The sequence below is a fragment of the Panthera onca genome, chromosome B4 (genome assembly GCF_046562875.1).
Source record: "Panthera onca isolate mPanOnc1 chromosome B4, mPanOnc1 haplotype 2, whole genome shotgun sequence".
NCBI classification, from domain to species: domain Eukaryota; kingdom Metazoa; phylum Chordata; class Mammalia; order Carnivora; family Felidae; genus Panthera; species Panthera onca.
In genome coordinates, this window is record NC_138345.1 from 100895922 (window position 1) to 100913333 (window position 17412).

At 34.7% G+C, this 17412-nt stretch overlaps 1 protein-coding gene across 5 annotated transcripts in view; it reads left to right on the forward strand.

Moving 5' to 3' along the window:
- The window catches only part of NAV3 (neuron navigator 3), an 821282-nt gene that overhangs the window by 584897 nt on the left and 218973 nt on the right, over positions 1-17412 (forward strand). For all 5 annotated transcript variants that reach the window (XM_078449654.2, XM_060656893.3, XM_078449653.2 and 2 more), the window contains 2 exons: positions 3688-3760; positions 6264-6447. In XM_078449654.2, coding sequence (XP_078305780.1) covers positions 3688-3760; positions 6264-6447 — 257 coding nt within the window. The remainder of the gene's footprint in view (positions 1-3687; positions 3761-6263; positions 6448-17412) is intronic.

A 17412-nucleotide genomic window follows, 5' to 3' on the forward strand; every position in this document is an offset into this window, starting at 1 on the left:
TGTAGCCATGCTTAAATTTAACAGGAAGAGGGAGGCAATATGGGTGTTCTGGGCCAATGAAATGTAAGCCACAAATAGACCCAACAAATTGTGCATGACGTAGTAGTAGGCAAATAAATAAAAGTCTTAGAGTGACTAGGAGGTATGGATGGGAGTTTTTCTTGAGCCATATGAGAAGGGTGGTGCCCACAGAACTGAGAATGAATTTTTCTGTATTCCTGCTCTAAGGGATCTATATAAAATACCACAGGCATAAGATGTAAAATGCATGAATTTTATAGTATCATGGTCATCCTTGACTCCTCACTTTCTCTCTCTTACAGGCCATATCTTCCCACCAGATTTCTTTAACTTACGTCCAGAATCTGGCTCACCTTCACAGCCACCATTGTCTTAAACACCATCGTCATTCACTTAATTACTTGCAACAGCCACCCATCAAGCCTTCATACAAGGCACCCATTATATGCCTATATTTTCAATAAAATAGGGGCTGATCATTTTATTTTTATTTTTAATTGAAGTAAAACATACATAAAAGAGTGTAAAGTACTCTAATATGAATTGAGGTTAATAAAAACATGGAAAGTATAAAAAATACTCCAATCTCAAGTATATAGGTGATTGCTTTTTTAAAATGTGTATACCTGTGTTGTCACACTCGGATCAGAACAAAGGACACTTTCAGCATGCCTGGTCCCCTCCTGCAGATTTCCAGACTTTACCCTTCCAAAGTTCATCACTATTCTGATTTTGTTTTCATTATTTACTTTTACACATCTTGGATTTCATGTAAACTGGGGATAAGAAATATACACTCTTTTATTGGCTTCCTCTGCTCATCTTTCTATGAGATCTCTGCAGGTAAGTTGCTTAATCTGTAAAGAGGAGGATAGGCTGACCCTGGGAGCTAAAATTTGACAACAAATTGATGTTCAGCCCCAACCCACAGAATTTCTGATTTATATTGTGTGGAGTCAGGCACAGAGAATTAGTATATTTTTAAAAATCCCAAAGATAATTGAACCTGTATACTCTGAATCAAATGATGTCTCTCCCCTCCCCTTTCCTCCCCATTTCCTCCTTTTCTCTCCCCCCACCACCCCTCTACTCCTTTCTTCCAAAAGTACAGGGATGGGCTGGCCACTGCTCCTTTTTACCTCTATTCTTCCTGAAGTGTGCACTGAGCACCTATCAGATACTAAACATCATCTTAGGTTGCTGAAACTACATGAGTCAACAAAATGTAGTTCCTATGTTCCAAGGGCTTGATGTCTCAAAAACCCCATGCCTGAATATATGAACAAATTATCACTGAATATATTATAATAAAGTAGGCTTTAATAGTCCTACTGGAAATTAAGTATTCAACTACTTGTTCTATTGCTGTTACTTAACTACTATACCAGTAATGCAGAACTGAATTAACTATCTTGAATTGTTGGTACTCATAATGAATAACTATAAAGGAATATCCCAAAATGTTGAATGCCCCTGATAAATCGCTATGTAAGGAATACAGAATGTATTTTAAATATTTTTTTCCTCTACTCTTTTAGGGCCCTTTTATTTTCCTTTCTAATTTATGGTGCATGCTGAAAGAGCTCTTGGTCTCTGATACCCACTCCAGGCACCAGTTTGTTTTTAAGTGGTTTCAAAGGTAGCCAAAAAACAAAAACAATAAACAAAAACAAAAAACCTATCTTATATTCTTAATTACAGACTCTATCTGTTAACCTTTTGTGGTTCTTACAGTGAATTAATCTGTTCAGGTATTATAAAAATAACTGAAATTTAGGCAATAATAGCCTGTGAACATTTTGCTGTAAATTACGTATAAGTTTGGATCAGGAATCTTCCTATTTTCTGTAAAAGGTATATAATTGCTATGGAGTTAACAACAGCAAGACTATTAGGGTGAATGTTTGAAAATATTCAGTTCAATTCTCTTTCTCAGTATTAGACCACAGTAATTATTTAGTGTGTTTTTTTTTACTTGTTTGTAATGGTCCTGGAAAAAAAGTTCAAAAGAATATTTTAGATGGATACAGTAGAATATCATCTTTTTCCCATTTCTTTTCCTTCCTCCTCAATTCCTTCCTTCCAAGTCTTATTTTATAGTAGCAAAGTGAAATGTAAATAAAGAATGTAAAATATATTTCAGCACCTTAGCGTTATTGGATATTCACATGCTAATGAGCAAACAAGGTGTTTGATCTTGTTGGACTTAGTGACTTCAAATCTATTGTTTCAATAGAATAATTTAAATAAAACTTACTTTTTGTTTTTTAGTAAAACTTATTTTGAAATAAATCCGTAAAATCACTTTTCACAAAACAAATGTGTAGATCTTGGCTGCATTTTTAAGCAAAGAATATCTAATTGAATGTTATTAATTTAGTTTTGCATAAAATTACATTTAAAATGGAATGTAAATTGTTGTCCATTTTATAAGGACAGATTTTTAATCTCTTTTTTTTTTCTTTTTCTTTTCTCTAAGAGACACTTTGACCTTGCTGTGAAGCTAAGCTAGAGAGGACATTGGCAGAACTTTGTATGTCCATATGCATAGATTTGGATGATAATTTAATATGACAGAAAACAATACCTTGCCAAGGATTAACTTTAAATCTTCTATTTACTTTAGAATTCCAAGATTTATGGAATACCAAAACAACCCAGGGAGATGACTCATAAAGAAACAGGACTTTCTAGTTTCCTATACTCTTTTACAAATTCTTAGCTGTTTAACTTTGTTGTATAACATGATGGTCAGTATTGAGGTCAACCTGTAAAGTAACATAAATCAGTCATTTGGGTTTTGTTTGTTTGTTTGTGTTTTGTTTTATGTTTTTTGTTTGCATATCATTCTAAATGGTTACAAGCTAGTAATTATATCAAAACAAACTGTTTAAAAGCCATGGCATGACATTTTTTTTTTTCAGTTGATTTATTTATTTGGAAAGAAAGAGCAAGCAGGAGAGGGGTAGAGAGAGAGGGAGAGTGAGAGGGAGAGAGAGAATCCCAAGAGGCTTCATGCTGTCAGCACAGAGCCCAACGTGGGGCTGGAACCCATAAACTGTGAGCCGAAACCAAGAGTCAGCTGAGCTACCTAGGCACCCTGGCATCACAATTTTACATTACAAAGACAATACCTATATTTATTTAATCAGAGGAATATACAATTGTAGAAATACAAATACAGTTTTAAAAATAAAGACTTGCTATGATTTAAGATGAAAATTCGCTTTATTTCTTTCATGCTGTATCAACCCTTCTGGCATATTACCAAATCTCACTGATTGAATCTCAATTACCTACATCTGAACATTCTATAACTTGCATAAGCAACAGTCTTCTTCTATGGATGCTTTCGTTGAGACTTATTGGTGAAGCACAAAATCCAGACTTATGTTAAGTAGGTGGGTTGCTAATTTGTAAGAATGCCATTCTTGATCAGGCCTCTATGAATTGTTTGTAAATACCACACTGGACAATGCAAGCTTTATATTCGTTCTTCCGTTAGCCGGAATAATTCTAGTTAAACTCTGGTACAAAGATCTGTAGTATGAAATGAATGTAAAGTATTCATTCTTTCTTTATCTTACTCTCTGGTTTCATTTTAGCTCATTTGTTTATTTAAAAATAACCCTCTAAGTTGCTTTTTCACTGCTTTTCATATTACAGATTGAAAATGTTGATGTCTGCCTTAGTTTTCTAGCAGCCAGAGGAGTAAATGTTCAAGGTCTATCTGCTGAAGGTAAGAAAAGGCATAGCTGTCACAAATAACACCTAAGTTTGTAAAAAAAAAAAAAAAATTTTTTGTATTACAAGAAATGCAAAGTGGGAGCACAAAGTTTCTTAATATATAAAGGAAATCAGTAAAGTTTCCAAAATAATAGAAACATAAACGCAGTGGTTATTAACCTATGCTTTAATTATTTATATATGTTTCATATTTTGCCAAAACTGTTACTTACATGCATAAGTGTATGAGAGAGGTGTAGATTAACAAAAAATCTTTATGTTATTACCAGTGTATAGTATTTTTGGAGTCTTAAGTAGAGGGATAGATGTATGCATAGATAACGCTGTGTAATAGTGGACCTAAATACAGGTAAAAATAGTATAATTAATTTGAAAATATTATTTTGTCAATAAAATTTCTATAATATAAAATTGGTAGTCCTAGTTGAAATATTTGGTGAGCTTAAATTACGCATCATGAGGTCTTAAATAATTAGCACTAACAATACTTAATAACTGTTATATATAAAAGCTTTAAAGTCATTAAAGGCTTAAAAGGTCATCATTAAAATACAGAAAAGTGGGAAAAGACTGAACTGGTACTGTCATTTTTTTTTTTCTGAGACTTTCTCTTTCACATATATTTTTAGGAAAACTTTTCAAGTGTTATTAATGAAATCTAGTTAAAATTATGAAATAACAAATCCTTTGAGATCTGCATTAACAAAAACCATCTTATTAGAATGTTAATTTATATATAAAAATTCTGCTTAATACTTGTATATACTCTGACAATTTAGATCTGTTAATGTTTCTACTATGATTATTTGCTGCGAATAGCCTTTTACCTGACACATACTAGAAATATCAGACACCTCTGTTTTAAAATTTTTGCTGTCATTGGAAAAAGGAATTATGTGGCTTCTGAAATACAGTGAACATTTAATAGAATTATTGAGCTTTCCCAATTTTTCTTCTATATTTATTTTTGTTGTTTTAAATTTCATTTATCTTTTACATTTATATATGTTGCATAATATTAAATTACTCATTTGGTGGCCAACAAGTTTAGGTTCAAACCTAACTGATGGTTCTATAATTTTGAATAAATGTGATAAAATTCCCCAGGAAAATATTTCACTTTTTTAGTGGTTAAAAGCAGGTTAGAAAGGCTCCAGTTTGTTCCTTTTATGTCTCTTCCTTTTCATGGGACATCCTTTATTAACACAAACCCATTGGTCTTCATTTATCTTCTAAAAGTATATGAATGCTCAAAATGATTTTCTAAATTAATTAAATATGCATATTAATAAAACCAGAGATTTTTTAAAACCGCTATGATCATCCAGGGGTACATGGGAACATTAATACTTTCTTACTGTAGCCTCTTATCGATCAGACTAATTCTTCTATATCATGGCCACTGTGAGAAGGTTTGGCGGGGGCAGGATTCTCATTCTCATTGCATATGAATAATGCCACTGTGGACTCCATGTGACATTTATAAACCATCAGAGAGCAAGAAATCAGAATAGTTTGTTAATGTCCCTAAACTACAGAAAGGAGGCATGAAACCCTGACCTCACAGGGGGATGTATATTTTATTGCCAACAGCGTGTTTTATTTAGAATGTGATTATAGGTTTCATGGCCTTATTTCAGACTTTACTTCCATCTCTACTCCTAAGTTTTAAGTTATAACTACAAGAGAAAAAAAAGCTAGAGTCAGATTGTATCTTACTTTGTACATTTAACTTTTTATTCAATATTAGAAACGTTTATAAAGGAGCTTGATGTATTTCTACTAGGATTTATACATTTACATTTATTCGGTTATGTTATCTAATGTCATGGTCTTTATTATTTATTAATATATAACATGAGTTATAAATAAAAGAATTGGAGCATTAAAAATTAATACGATGTTGACTTTATGATATATGTGTGTACTATATATCTATCTACATCTATCTATCTATATTTATAGACAGATAGCTATATTAATAAATTTATTGTTGGGTGATTTAGGACTGCTATAAATCCAGTTGCCATTACAAAGTACACCCATACCATCCTGATTTATAATACAGGACAACCAACATTTAGGTGGCTTTTTTTCTCCACTTCAGAGCCATCACTATGTTGATAACAGCTGTGTATTTGTGAGGGCAGCAGAATGCTAAATCAAATGATTAGCACAAGACAGCCCATCCTTTTGTAGGAAGAAGCAAACTCCAGAAAAATTGCAGTTAAGGATCAGCAAAGAGCATCGCTCATCCAAGTTTTGTTCTCTGTACCCCCCCATCCCGTGACTCAGTCCCTGAAGCTCCAAGCTATTTGGAAATGCTACGTGTCAGAAATTCACAAGTGACTGAGAGACTCCAGTTGCATTTCCATCTTCACAGACTTAGTCTAAGACAATGGCAACTAGAATTTCAGTTGTAAAACAAATAATAAAAAGGAAAACCACATTCATTTGTATGTTTTTACTGTTTGTATATTTTCCCTTTGATACAGAAATAAGAAATGGAAACTTAAAAGCCATTCTAGGGCTGTTTTTCAGTTTGTCTCGCTACAAGCAGCAACAACACCATCAGCAACAGTATTACCAGTCCTTGGTGGAGCTTCAGCAGCCAGTCAGCCACGCCTCCCCTCAGGCAGAAGCCAGTCAGGCCAAAAGCCAGCAAGATATGCAGTCCAGGTAAGGAGGGAAGCAGAGATGTGTTTGAAATCAACGTGTCTAGATACAACTCGTTTTTAAATGAGTTTTTGTTTGTGAGTTTGAAAAACCGATTTATGTCGTTGTATCAGCGTTATGATATTTTTTGACTAATGTGACACAAGTTAAAACCACTTTTCTTTTGGTTGGATGAGCAACATTTATCACTCTGGGGATGAAATATTTGTGTTTGTTTTCTAGAGATGATTGTGGTTTGTATCAAAGTGTGTGAAATGTCTTTCTTGTCAGCGATGCGGCAGGTTATTTCCTTCTGCAAATTATTACTTAGAATGTGCTATTGAGTCCTACTCTGGACTCCTACTCTCTACTCAATTATCTTTGAGTCGTTTGATAAATTCATTAAGTCTGTCAAAAGTTTCAGATCTGTTAAACATAGGGATTTGAGTGTTTGGGGACATACTGTTTTTAATGTATGATTGTGTGTGTGTGTGTGTGTGTGTGTGTGTGTGTGTGTGTGTGTGTGTATTTATAAACACACATGTATGTGTTTGTCTGACTTGATACCGTTGGCTCATTGTAGACACAGCCTGGGGTGAGGTGCTGACAAATCACGGCACCTTCCTTACACTTCCATTACTGCCATTTTCCAATTTGGACTTTCTATCAGTCAGGGTTCAGCCAGAGAAGCAGAACCAATAAAGGATTAAGAGATTTATTGTGAAGAATTGGTTTACATGATCATGGGGACTCCCTAGGCAAGTCTGAAATCCTAAAGGCAGCTGATCAGGAAAGGCAGGCTGAACTTCTCAGCATGAGCCAAAACTTTTATATACAGGTGGAATTTCTTCTCTCAAGTAAGCTTCCATCCTGCTCTTAAGACCTTTCAAGTGGGGAATCAGACCTACCCAGATTATCTCGGATAATCTCTCTTAAAGTCAGCTGCTGTGGATTTTAGCCACATCCACAAAATACTTTCACAGCAGCACCTAGATTAGTGTTTGATTGAATAAGTGGGACTGAGTTGACACATCAAAAAATCATCACAGAATGAAATTAAGTTAACAAGTTTCATGCATACTGCTCATTTGTTCCTCATCAATGACCAGGGTATCAGGTCATTAGCTCTATTGCGTAAATAGCTGATTGTTTTTCCTTAGTGGGGAGAATGTCCAATATGAAAATACTCACCATGTTGAAGAGTATATATACATATCAAACATATGTAAATATTTAACTTTTTCCATATGTAAATATTTAACTTTTTCCATCTTAGAAGACAAACCTGAAACTTAGTAACACTCGGTTTGCCTTGAATTTGTTTTTGATATTTAGTATTGACTCAAAAAGTTAAAGTCCAAATTACATTCACAAAGCACACGCCCCATCCTTATTGTCAAATATTCAACAGTTCAGAAATCTTCTTCTCTTTCACCTGCCAACTAGCCCTTTCTTCATATTAGGAAATATTTCTTTTCTCTATATGACCATGTAAACTCTATTCCCTTTGGCAGATTTTATTCACTAATGAATTATTAAATCGATATAGAAAAATTAGAATTTTATCAAAGAATATAGGGTATACTACAGAGTTCATGGAGTGATAAAAGATACTTCTCATTACTCAATGCAGATATGTTTCTGTTCTTTAAGCTCGTCTGGGCTATTTATGATGTAAGTGAAATTATGCAAAAGTCAAAGTGAAAAAAAATACGGAGTAAGTTCTTTGGATTTCCTTAAGAATGGAGAGGAGCGGGGGAAGGAAATAGCTTTTTATTATGTATTATTATTTGGAGGAGTTGGTAGAAAGAGATCTAGATTGTAAAAACTGCCAGAAATAATAATTCCTAGAGTTTGGTGTAAGTTACTTAAACCACGGACAAAAGGCAGGAATAGTAGTGGAAAAAACATAGGAAGTTAAGTGGTATATGTATTGTAGAAAACATATGACCTCTGGAAGTGATATGGAGTATCGTTTGTCTTTGCTTTACCTCATTCTATTTCTGTATCTGCCATGTGGAATTTCTTGCCCAGAAGTTCTCAGTGGTTATGACCCTTTTGGGGAGATTGTTTTTCTCATTCTTACTGGATATGCATGACTGTTATGGAATTGTGTTTTTTTTTTTAGATACAAAACCCTATATAGTAGGCATGGTAATTTTACACCATTTTGGGGAGAGCCTGCTTATTTTTTTCTCTGAAAGGTTTTGAGGAGTATTCTTTTCACCGGTATCCTTTAAGACTGAGGCACACTCCTAAATAATTTTTTCTTATGATAAATTTAATTACTTTTAATTACTTTTTAGACCAATAATTTATAAATGTGGAGTACTTGCTGTAGTAAATATAGCACTTATGCCTCTGATGGAGAGGGGCTACAAGTCTTAATTTTAATAGAATTTATTATATGTTTTGAAGAATATTATTTCAAACATTAATACTTATTTCTATTTGTATAGATTTGGTCAGAGAATAGCCTATGAATTAGAATTTATGTGGACTTATGTACAACAATCATTGTATGTATTTTTCAAAAGCCCGTAGTGATAATATACATAAGAAAGGATATCTACTATATGTCGTTATAGTAGAACCAAGATAATTAATGCAGAAAAAAATAACCCAGTGACACATTTATCTTCATTCTCCTGAAGTGTGAGTCATAAGTCATGATTTATGAAGCCTTTCTGTTGATTCTAAATCTCTTCCCAAGTAAATAGCTTAAATAACTGGTTGCTATAGTATTCTGGATATTTAGCCAGAAAATGTTCTTACATTTTTCTCTGTCAACTCCAAAAAATTTTAAGGGCACATTGTTTCAGTTCAGTGAGAGTTTTATTTTGTTTTATTCTTTTTGTTTATTTAAAATAAATTGATGTAACTGTATATATTCCCAGAGTATTTTATACATTAAGAATTTGTAACTTGGTTTTGCTATTTTAAAAATAGCTCCAAATGTTTTCAATCATTTGGAACATCTTTCATTTAAACAGACACTTTGACCTAAAGGTTAATAAGTATACAAGAGAGAAAATAAAACATGGACCAAGAGGAATCGAGTGTGGGTAACAAAGTCTCCTTTTTTGGTTTCTCAGCTCTTTCTCTACTTTCGTGTGCATGTTTGTGGGTATGTAGGCTCACATACATGAGAGCATACCTGCGTGTGTGTGTGTGTGTGTGTGTGTGTGTGTGTGTGTGTGTGTGTGTAAGTGTGTGTATCCTGCTCAGGTGGCAACAAGAAACTTGCCTCTAGAATCAAACTGCCCGAACCTGGATCCCAGTTCTCCCACTGCCTAATTGTGTGGCCTGGGGCAACTTGCCTGACGTCTTGGTGCCCATTTCATGAAGTTGTTTTTAGGTTCACTGGGTCAGTACAGCATAAGACACTGTGAACATATCTGGCACAGGTCACTCTCTGCTCAAAGCCTTGCAATGGTCTCAAGTAGCCCAGGTTTTCTCCCACCTTAGGCAATGTGTTCTTGCTGATCCTTTGCCTGGAATACTCTGATAGCTGCTTGGCTAAATCTCTCATCTGCCTCAAGTCAGCCGCTCATCTGTTGCCTTCCCACTGATGCTTACCTAACCACCCTTTTAACCCTGCCTGAGTCCCATCTCCGCTCCCCATTGCACTTCGCCATACTTTTTCTTTTTTTCCTTAGCTTAGCCTTAATCAACCTTTAACCTCAATTCACTTCTTATATCCGTTATTTATTCTTGCCACTTCCCTCTAAAAGGCAAGCGCTGTCAGTACAGCAAGATTTGTGATATTTTAATTACTGGTGTGGTAGTACTCGTAACAGTAATAATAATAGTAATAATTATAATAGTAAGCACAGGGCCTTACACATAGTAGTTTTCCACGATTATTTCTGAAATGAGATAATGTAAGAATTAACAAATCTGTGTTCCACCTGTTTCCAATTTTAAATAGAAAGATGGGTAGTTGCAAGTGTAAGTAGTTCCAAATGACAATTGTGTGTATTTATAAAATTAGTAGAATAAAAATAATTAAACATATCCTTGACTTGGGGTGGTCATGTTATTAAAATACAATTAGTTTCAAAAAGATGTACAGTGGAAATTCTTATTATTCCTGGAATTATCCATTTGTAGTATCTATATTAAAATAAGGCGGGGACTCGAATTGTAAATTTCTTAAACGTTCCCGGGGAATACTTGGTTATATCTGGAGTGATAAAGCCTTGATTAATCAAGTCTTCAATTCTCAAAAATGTGAATATATTTAACATAAAAATTAAATTCTCTTTGTCAATGATGTTTGGAAGGACTTTGCATGAGTAAAGATTAAAGATCTTGCTGGATTATGTAATGTAAAACATCCTATTTGCATTTATTTAATGTGAATATAAGACTAGTTCCTCCTATTTTTCTGGCTTTTCTTTTTATTTTGAAAATAGTAAAGACCCTTTCTTAAACCAACTGGAAAAATATGAGAAATGTTTTAATAAAATTGATAAAAATCTTTAGTAAGAGTTGAAGTCATCGTTCTTTTCTATAAATTTGAACTAGAAGATCAGAAGATATTATTTCTTTTTCTAGAAAAAAAGTAGAGAAGAATGCTTTAATTTTCAAACTCAGAAAATTCATTTGATCAGTAGGTATGTTTTGGGCATTCAGGTTATTTCTGCTAATCATACTTTTCCATGTGTTGAGTTTTGACCATAGAGTTCTAGTTGACATGGAAGATGACAGGAAGTTTAATTTCACCCAAATCTTACACAATGTCTGACACATGAGACCAGCCAGGAATGAGCAGAATGCATATCATGAATGGATAATCTTCCTAAGAATATCTGGTAAATCATTGTAGTGAAAGAAGATTATAAAACAAAAATTTATTTTTCTTATGTCTTGGTCCAGCTATACATGAAGTGTTAACATGATACTATGTGTAAAAGATGATGATTTTTATTTGCTAAAAGCTTTAAGAAAGAGGGTTTTTTTTTCTTAAAATGTGGACCTTTTTGCTTAATTTTTATCCAGATGATTAAATAACTTTCCTTCCTGTTATTACATAGTGAATTTTACCAACTCGCAAATAGTGATCACTGAATCACATGAATAGAGATTTCATGTTATATAGAAATAAAACATGTTAAAAAGAAAAGAAATTAAGTGTAAAAGTAGAAATAGGTAAGAAATCACATAGATCACAGGAGTAAGAAAGGCAGCGACGAAGATGTATCTTTCTGAACTACCATAACAGCTATTTTGAGAATTGGGGAGATTATGATTTCCGCAGCTGATCATTTGCCCTTCTGCTTCTCATTTGTAGGAGAAAATCAAATATGTGTCCACTTGCAATTTATACGAACTTTCTCAGAGGACTCGCACGCCAAATAGCAAAATCTATGGACACGTGTTCTTTGAGTGACTTATCTATTCCCTGTGCAGCCCCTTGAAAAGGTTCCCGCGACCCCCGCCACACACGTTGCTCTTGGAACCCTCTTTCCATTGAGGACATTTGCCTGTCTCTTTTCCAGGAAACATCATTTCCTTCTGGGGGATTCACTCAGAAACTGGGACGGCTTACAGCTTTTCAGCCTGGGGTTATAAATCTTGCAAAGTATATTAAGGAAGTTTAATTTAAGATGACAGGAAGGCTCTGGTAATTTAAGCCCTCGTGAACCTGGCTTCAATTAGTTTCTTAACTCAGCTCTGTGTTGTGGCCTATAGTGTGCTCTTCAAAAAAGTCAGTGAATCAATTAAACTTTAAACAAATGAAATGCAAAGGACATTTATGAATATTTTTTAAGTGGGACTTTTTCTTTTCTAGAGAGGAATAATTGAAGGGATAGAGAGTTTTTGTTAATTGCCTGATTTAGGAAACCAAGAGAGTGCAATAATAAAAGAGCATATAATACGCACATACACAGTTTGCTTACGTTGTGCTTTTATTTCACTGTTTAAAAGGCTTGACGACTACTCATACTTCTGTTGTTATAGATGAAGCAGCATCTATACAGTTTTGGTTATTTTAGAGTCAGGCAAACATGGGTTTAAATTCTGCCTGCCAATTCCCAGTGTTGTGGCATTGAGCAAATGATTTTAACCTGTTCAAATACCAGTGTTCTTACCTCTACTATTGGAATGGAGGTAACTGCCTCATGAAGGCATTGAGAAGTCCTCAGAGAGTGATTCATGTATAAAGTGCCTCCTTAGCACAACACTTGGCATGTAATAGACACTCAACTCAGCTACCGACACTATACCTTCTCCCCCTTAAATATTGTGTCATATGTATAATAAAATATATTGACCCATGTTAGAAACCTCAAGTCAGCCTCGTCTCTCCCTTCTCACTTTCTCTGATCACTTCTGTCCATTCCACTTCTAACTTGTATTTGAATATGTGAAAGTAATTCAAAGTAATAACATCCTCATTATTAAAAACAACGGCCTGATGCTCAGCCTGTCTCATGCCCAGTCTGATAAACCCTTTAGTTATTATTAAAGAGGTAAACACTTTAATTATTTCAGGTATTTCCTTTGGTAGTTACTCCCATGTAGCTAAATAAAATACTTCTGCACTAGTTTGTATTCATTAATTTGGTCATTCTCTTTTGATTCACACACTCCCCATCTCTCCCATCCTCCATTAATGTGTTCAGTACATATTTTTTAAGCACTTAGCATTCTTCAGACACTCTTCTAGGCACTTGAGATACAGCAGAGGACAAAAGAGATTAAAGAATCCTTGCCCTCTTGAAGCTTACATCTACCCTAGTGATGGGAGACAATAAAAAATTAAAATATGTATCACTAACTGGACAGCTGATGGTAGAGAAAAACAAACCAGAAAAAAAGATCCTGTGTAGAAGCCATATTCCTGCCAATTTAAATATGGAGCCCTCACTCAAATGACATTGAGCAGAGGAGGTAAGAGAACCAGCAGTGTGGCTATCTTGGGAGAGAGAGTTTCAAGCTGACAGAACACAAGAGCTGAGACCTTGAGTTAGGAGCTTGTCTGGTTTATTTTAAGAAGAGTAAATAACCCAATTGGGATGGATCAGAGGGAAGGAGGCAGGAAAAGAGTAGGATTAATTCAGATGAAGAGCAGGGAAACACTAGCGTGATGTGACCCTTTTGCCGCTGCAAGGACATTGGATTTTATTCCAGGAGAAATGGGAAGCCACCATATTCCATAAAGAGGTGTAAACAGGTATAAAAATCAAGGGGTCACTCTGGCTGCTTTGTTGGAAACAGTTTTTAATGGGGAGAAGGTAAAAACAAGAAGGGGAGAAGGTCATGGAGAAAAGCTTGGAGTACCATATTGAAAGTGGAGAGGAAGTTAAGTTCAAAATATATTTTGAAGGCAGTGTCAGTAGAATTAGCTGACAGATTTCAAGTGGGATTGGTAAACAGAGAGGAGATTCTCATTGGAAAGGCAATTCCATTTACTGCAAAGGGAAAGAATGTGGGAGGGGCAGATTTGGTATGGAGAAAGATATTTACTTATCGACATGTCAATTTTATGATGTCTACTAGGTATATACAAGAGGAAATACAAAGAAGGCAATTGGAATTGCAAGACTGTATTTAAGGGACAGGCGTAGGCCATATATGAAAATTCTATGAATACAAATATATAGAAATTATAAAAACTGTGAGCCTAGATACAATAAAGTCACCAAAAATCTGTATGCAGATGAAGAGAAGATGAGGACTGGGGCCAAGACCCAGACTGTATTTAGACAATGAGTGATTGCAAGACCTGCTAGAGGAAACTAAAAAAAGGGCAGCCTGTAGAGTCAGAAGAAAACCAGAATTTGTTTGCCTGGAAAGCAAGTGAAGAAAGTAGGCTAAGGAGAAGGAGGAGATTAATAATAATAATTTATATGTAGCCCCAGTCACCATTCTAAGTACTTTCTATACTTATTAATTATTCCATTCCTCACAGCGACCCTCTGATATAGCTATTGTAAGTAATCGTAGTTATCAGATTAAAAACAAAACTGGAAATCGAAAGACCAGTTAGATTGCACAAAGTTTCATGGTTACTAAACTGTATATTTAATCCAGGCAATCTGGCTACAGAGCTTGTGGTTCTAACCATTGCAAACCTACCTGCAGAATGTCAACTGCCTCAAAAATTGCACAAAAGCGGGATGAGCACTGAGATCTGATTCCTGGGTTTTTCATTGGAGACTCTGATGAGAGCTATTCAGTGGAGTGGTCACTGTGGTAACTTGATGAGAATCAAGGAGAAATGGACAATCAATGCAAAAGGAGAGAGAGAGGAATTAGAGGTGGTCATTAGTGTGTGGACAGGTCTTCCTAGGATTGCTACTAATATAGTGAAATTTCACTCTTTTTAGCTCTTTTATTGGTTAACTTTGTAACTTTATATAATGAATGAACATCTTTGCTTCTCTCTCACTCAACTGTAGAATATCTTTGGGTGTTCTGTATTATAAAATATGGCTATTAACATTTCTATTCAGTTCTCCGCCTCCACTAACAATTTCCATCCTCTGTCATCTGCACTCTTAAAATTAAGGCTCATAAGATTTACATTCTATTTTGTACAGATTGATTCCAAGATTTTTCAAACCAATGGAGTACTTCTATAATGGGTATTAGAAATATGTTCTGCGGAATCAAAACATATACTGTGATTCTTTCCTTTTCAACAGCTGTCTTGAGTTTCTATTGAAAGTTGATATGTGTTTGAATGCAGTCATTAACTAATAGACAATTTTAAGAATGATCCAGGGTTGCTCTGTGCTGACAATGCAGAACGTGCTTGGGATTCTCTGTCTCCCTCTTCTCTGTCCCTCCCCCACTCACCCTGTCTCTGTCTCTCTCAAATAAATAAACTAAAAAAAAAAAAAATTGAAAGAATGAGCCAATGTTCATTTAATGATGCTTTAGAAGGATGAGTCCAGGTGTATTGAGGAACCCCTCCGTGCCAGCATTCCTTTTCTTGGATTATTCAGTTGTTGGTAGTTAAAATTGCTTCTTGTTTGTTTGGAAGGTTAATTAATTGGTTTGTTTATATCCGGCCATAGAGCGGTCATTGATAGTGATTGATGTGGATATTTGACTAATCTCCTTTTTGTAGTCTCTTCATTTTACCTCCAATTTCCTAGTCCAGCTTTCCTCCTTATTCTTCTAGACTGAATCCTCCCTGCATGTGTACACTGGGATGAAGCTTCTCTTCCTATGTGTTTTCCATTAACATTACTCCATTTATTTTCAATTTTTTAAAGTCTGTTGAAGTCTCTTGTCCATTGATGGCTCTTGTCTTCTATCCTGTTATTCTTGATGTTGTGAACTTAAACCTTCATTATTCCCTTTTAAGCGTGCTAATGGCATCACATTAGGGAAAACAATAACATGAATTTGAGTCTCAGAAGGCATGGGCCGAATCATTTTTGGTTCTGATAACTTTCTTTTTTCTTCTTTAAAAAAAAATAAAAATCCATTAACTGAGTCTAAGTCTCCAGATGGATAATAAAAATATTGTAGTTCTACCCTACTTTTTTGAGGGAGTTAGGAGAATATAATATATAAAGTATTAGACTGCCTACTAATTTCGAGTTTAACTTAAGACTTGTGTTTTTTGACATAAATGTATAAGTAAAAACAATAGTTAGCCAGTGTTTTATAGTTTGCTCTTAAAACAACCAACAATGTGATTTGTGTATCATCGTATCCTGTGACTCAGGATAACTTGTAATTTATTTCTTCAACATTTTACCATAGGACATTTTCACATCCTTTTTATATATTTTACAAACATTGTCTCCCAAACACTAGATGTTGTTTGGTTCGATTTGATTTTTAGTATGTATGGGGGCACTTCTCAGATAGAGCACTGATAATGTAGACTTAATTATTATACCTCCGATTTTTATACCATATGAAATTATTTTATATTAATCTGTTTTCCACTAGAGACTGCATTCAACTTACTGACTTAACAATAGAGAATGCAACTGTCATAATAACTATAATAATCATCCCAGTATGGCCATTGAATTAATTTCCCATAGTTAGAGCTACATAGAAAACCAAATAGTAATCAGGGGATGACAGGGTGAGCACCGAGTTAGGTTTAGGGGACTTGTAAACATTTCTGTAGCTGAGACAGTCTTGCCTATGAGACTTCAACCATTAGTCAAGGGTCCCTCCTTATCATAAAGCACACTGTTAACATTTGCCTCTTCATATTCCATTTCCTGAGCTTCCCCTTCTGACAACACCCACAGTCTCCCCCTTTCTGACTGACCTCTTAGTCTGAAAAGATGTACAAATACAACCAGCCCTCTTTCCCTGCAAGAACTGTCAGGTAGACTCTGGACCAAAGCTCACCATCAGAGATATTTTGAGACCACAGCCACTCCTTCATAACATGAAACTGAATGTATTGATGATTACATTTGTTTTGCAATAAATTGACAATAGTCCAATTATAAGAACTCTAAAAAATTGACTTTTTCCTAGATCTTCATACTGTATAAGCATTCAGTTACATAATTATTTTATAAGTATAATAAAGTCATTTTCAGAAACATGTACTAAGAAATAGTTAACATTTTGTGCTTATTACAACACTTTTTAAGTCTTACAAGTATTAAGTAATTCAGATTTTCCACTAATCAGGGTAGTCTTTACCAAAGTAGTCAGGTGTGTGTGTGTGTGTGTGTGTGTGTGTGTGTGTGTGTGTAGTTGCATTAAAATGAACTTTTGGAATGGAGCATTCAATTTATTGTAATACAATTTTACTCCATGCTGAAAATTATAAGTGGGAAAGATCCATGGAGCAAGATAGTGCTTTGAGCTATGTGTAAGTAAAAGCATTGTTGGGAAATTTCATTTATGGTAAGGTTGTGAGAGAAATATGAGCCTGGTTTCCTGAGTTGCCCTTTATCCTGAAGTTCTACGTTCCTAAAAAAGCATGAGACTTTGATGCAGTAATATCTCACACAGGCATCTCCCTCTCTAGTTACCGTTTTGAGATCC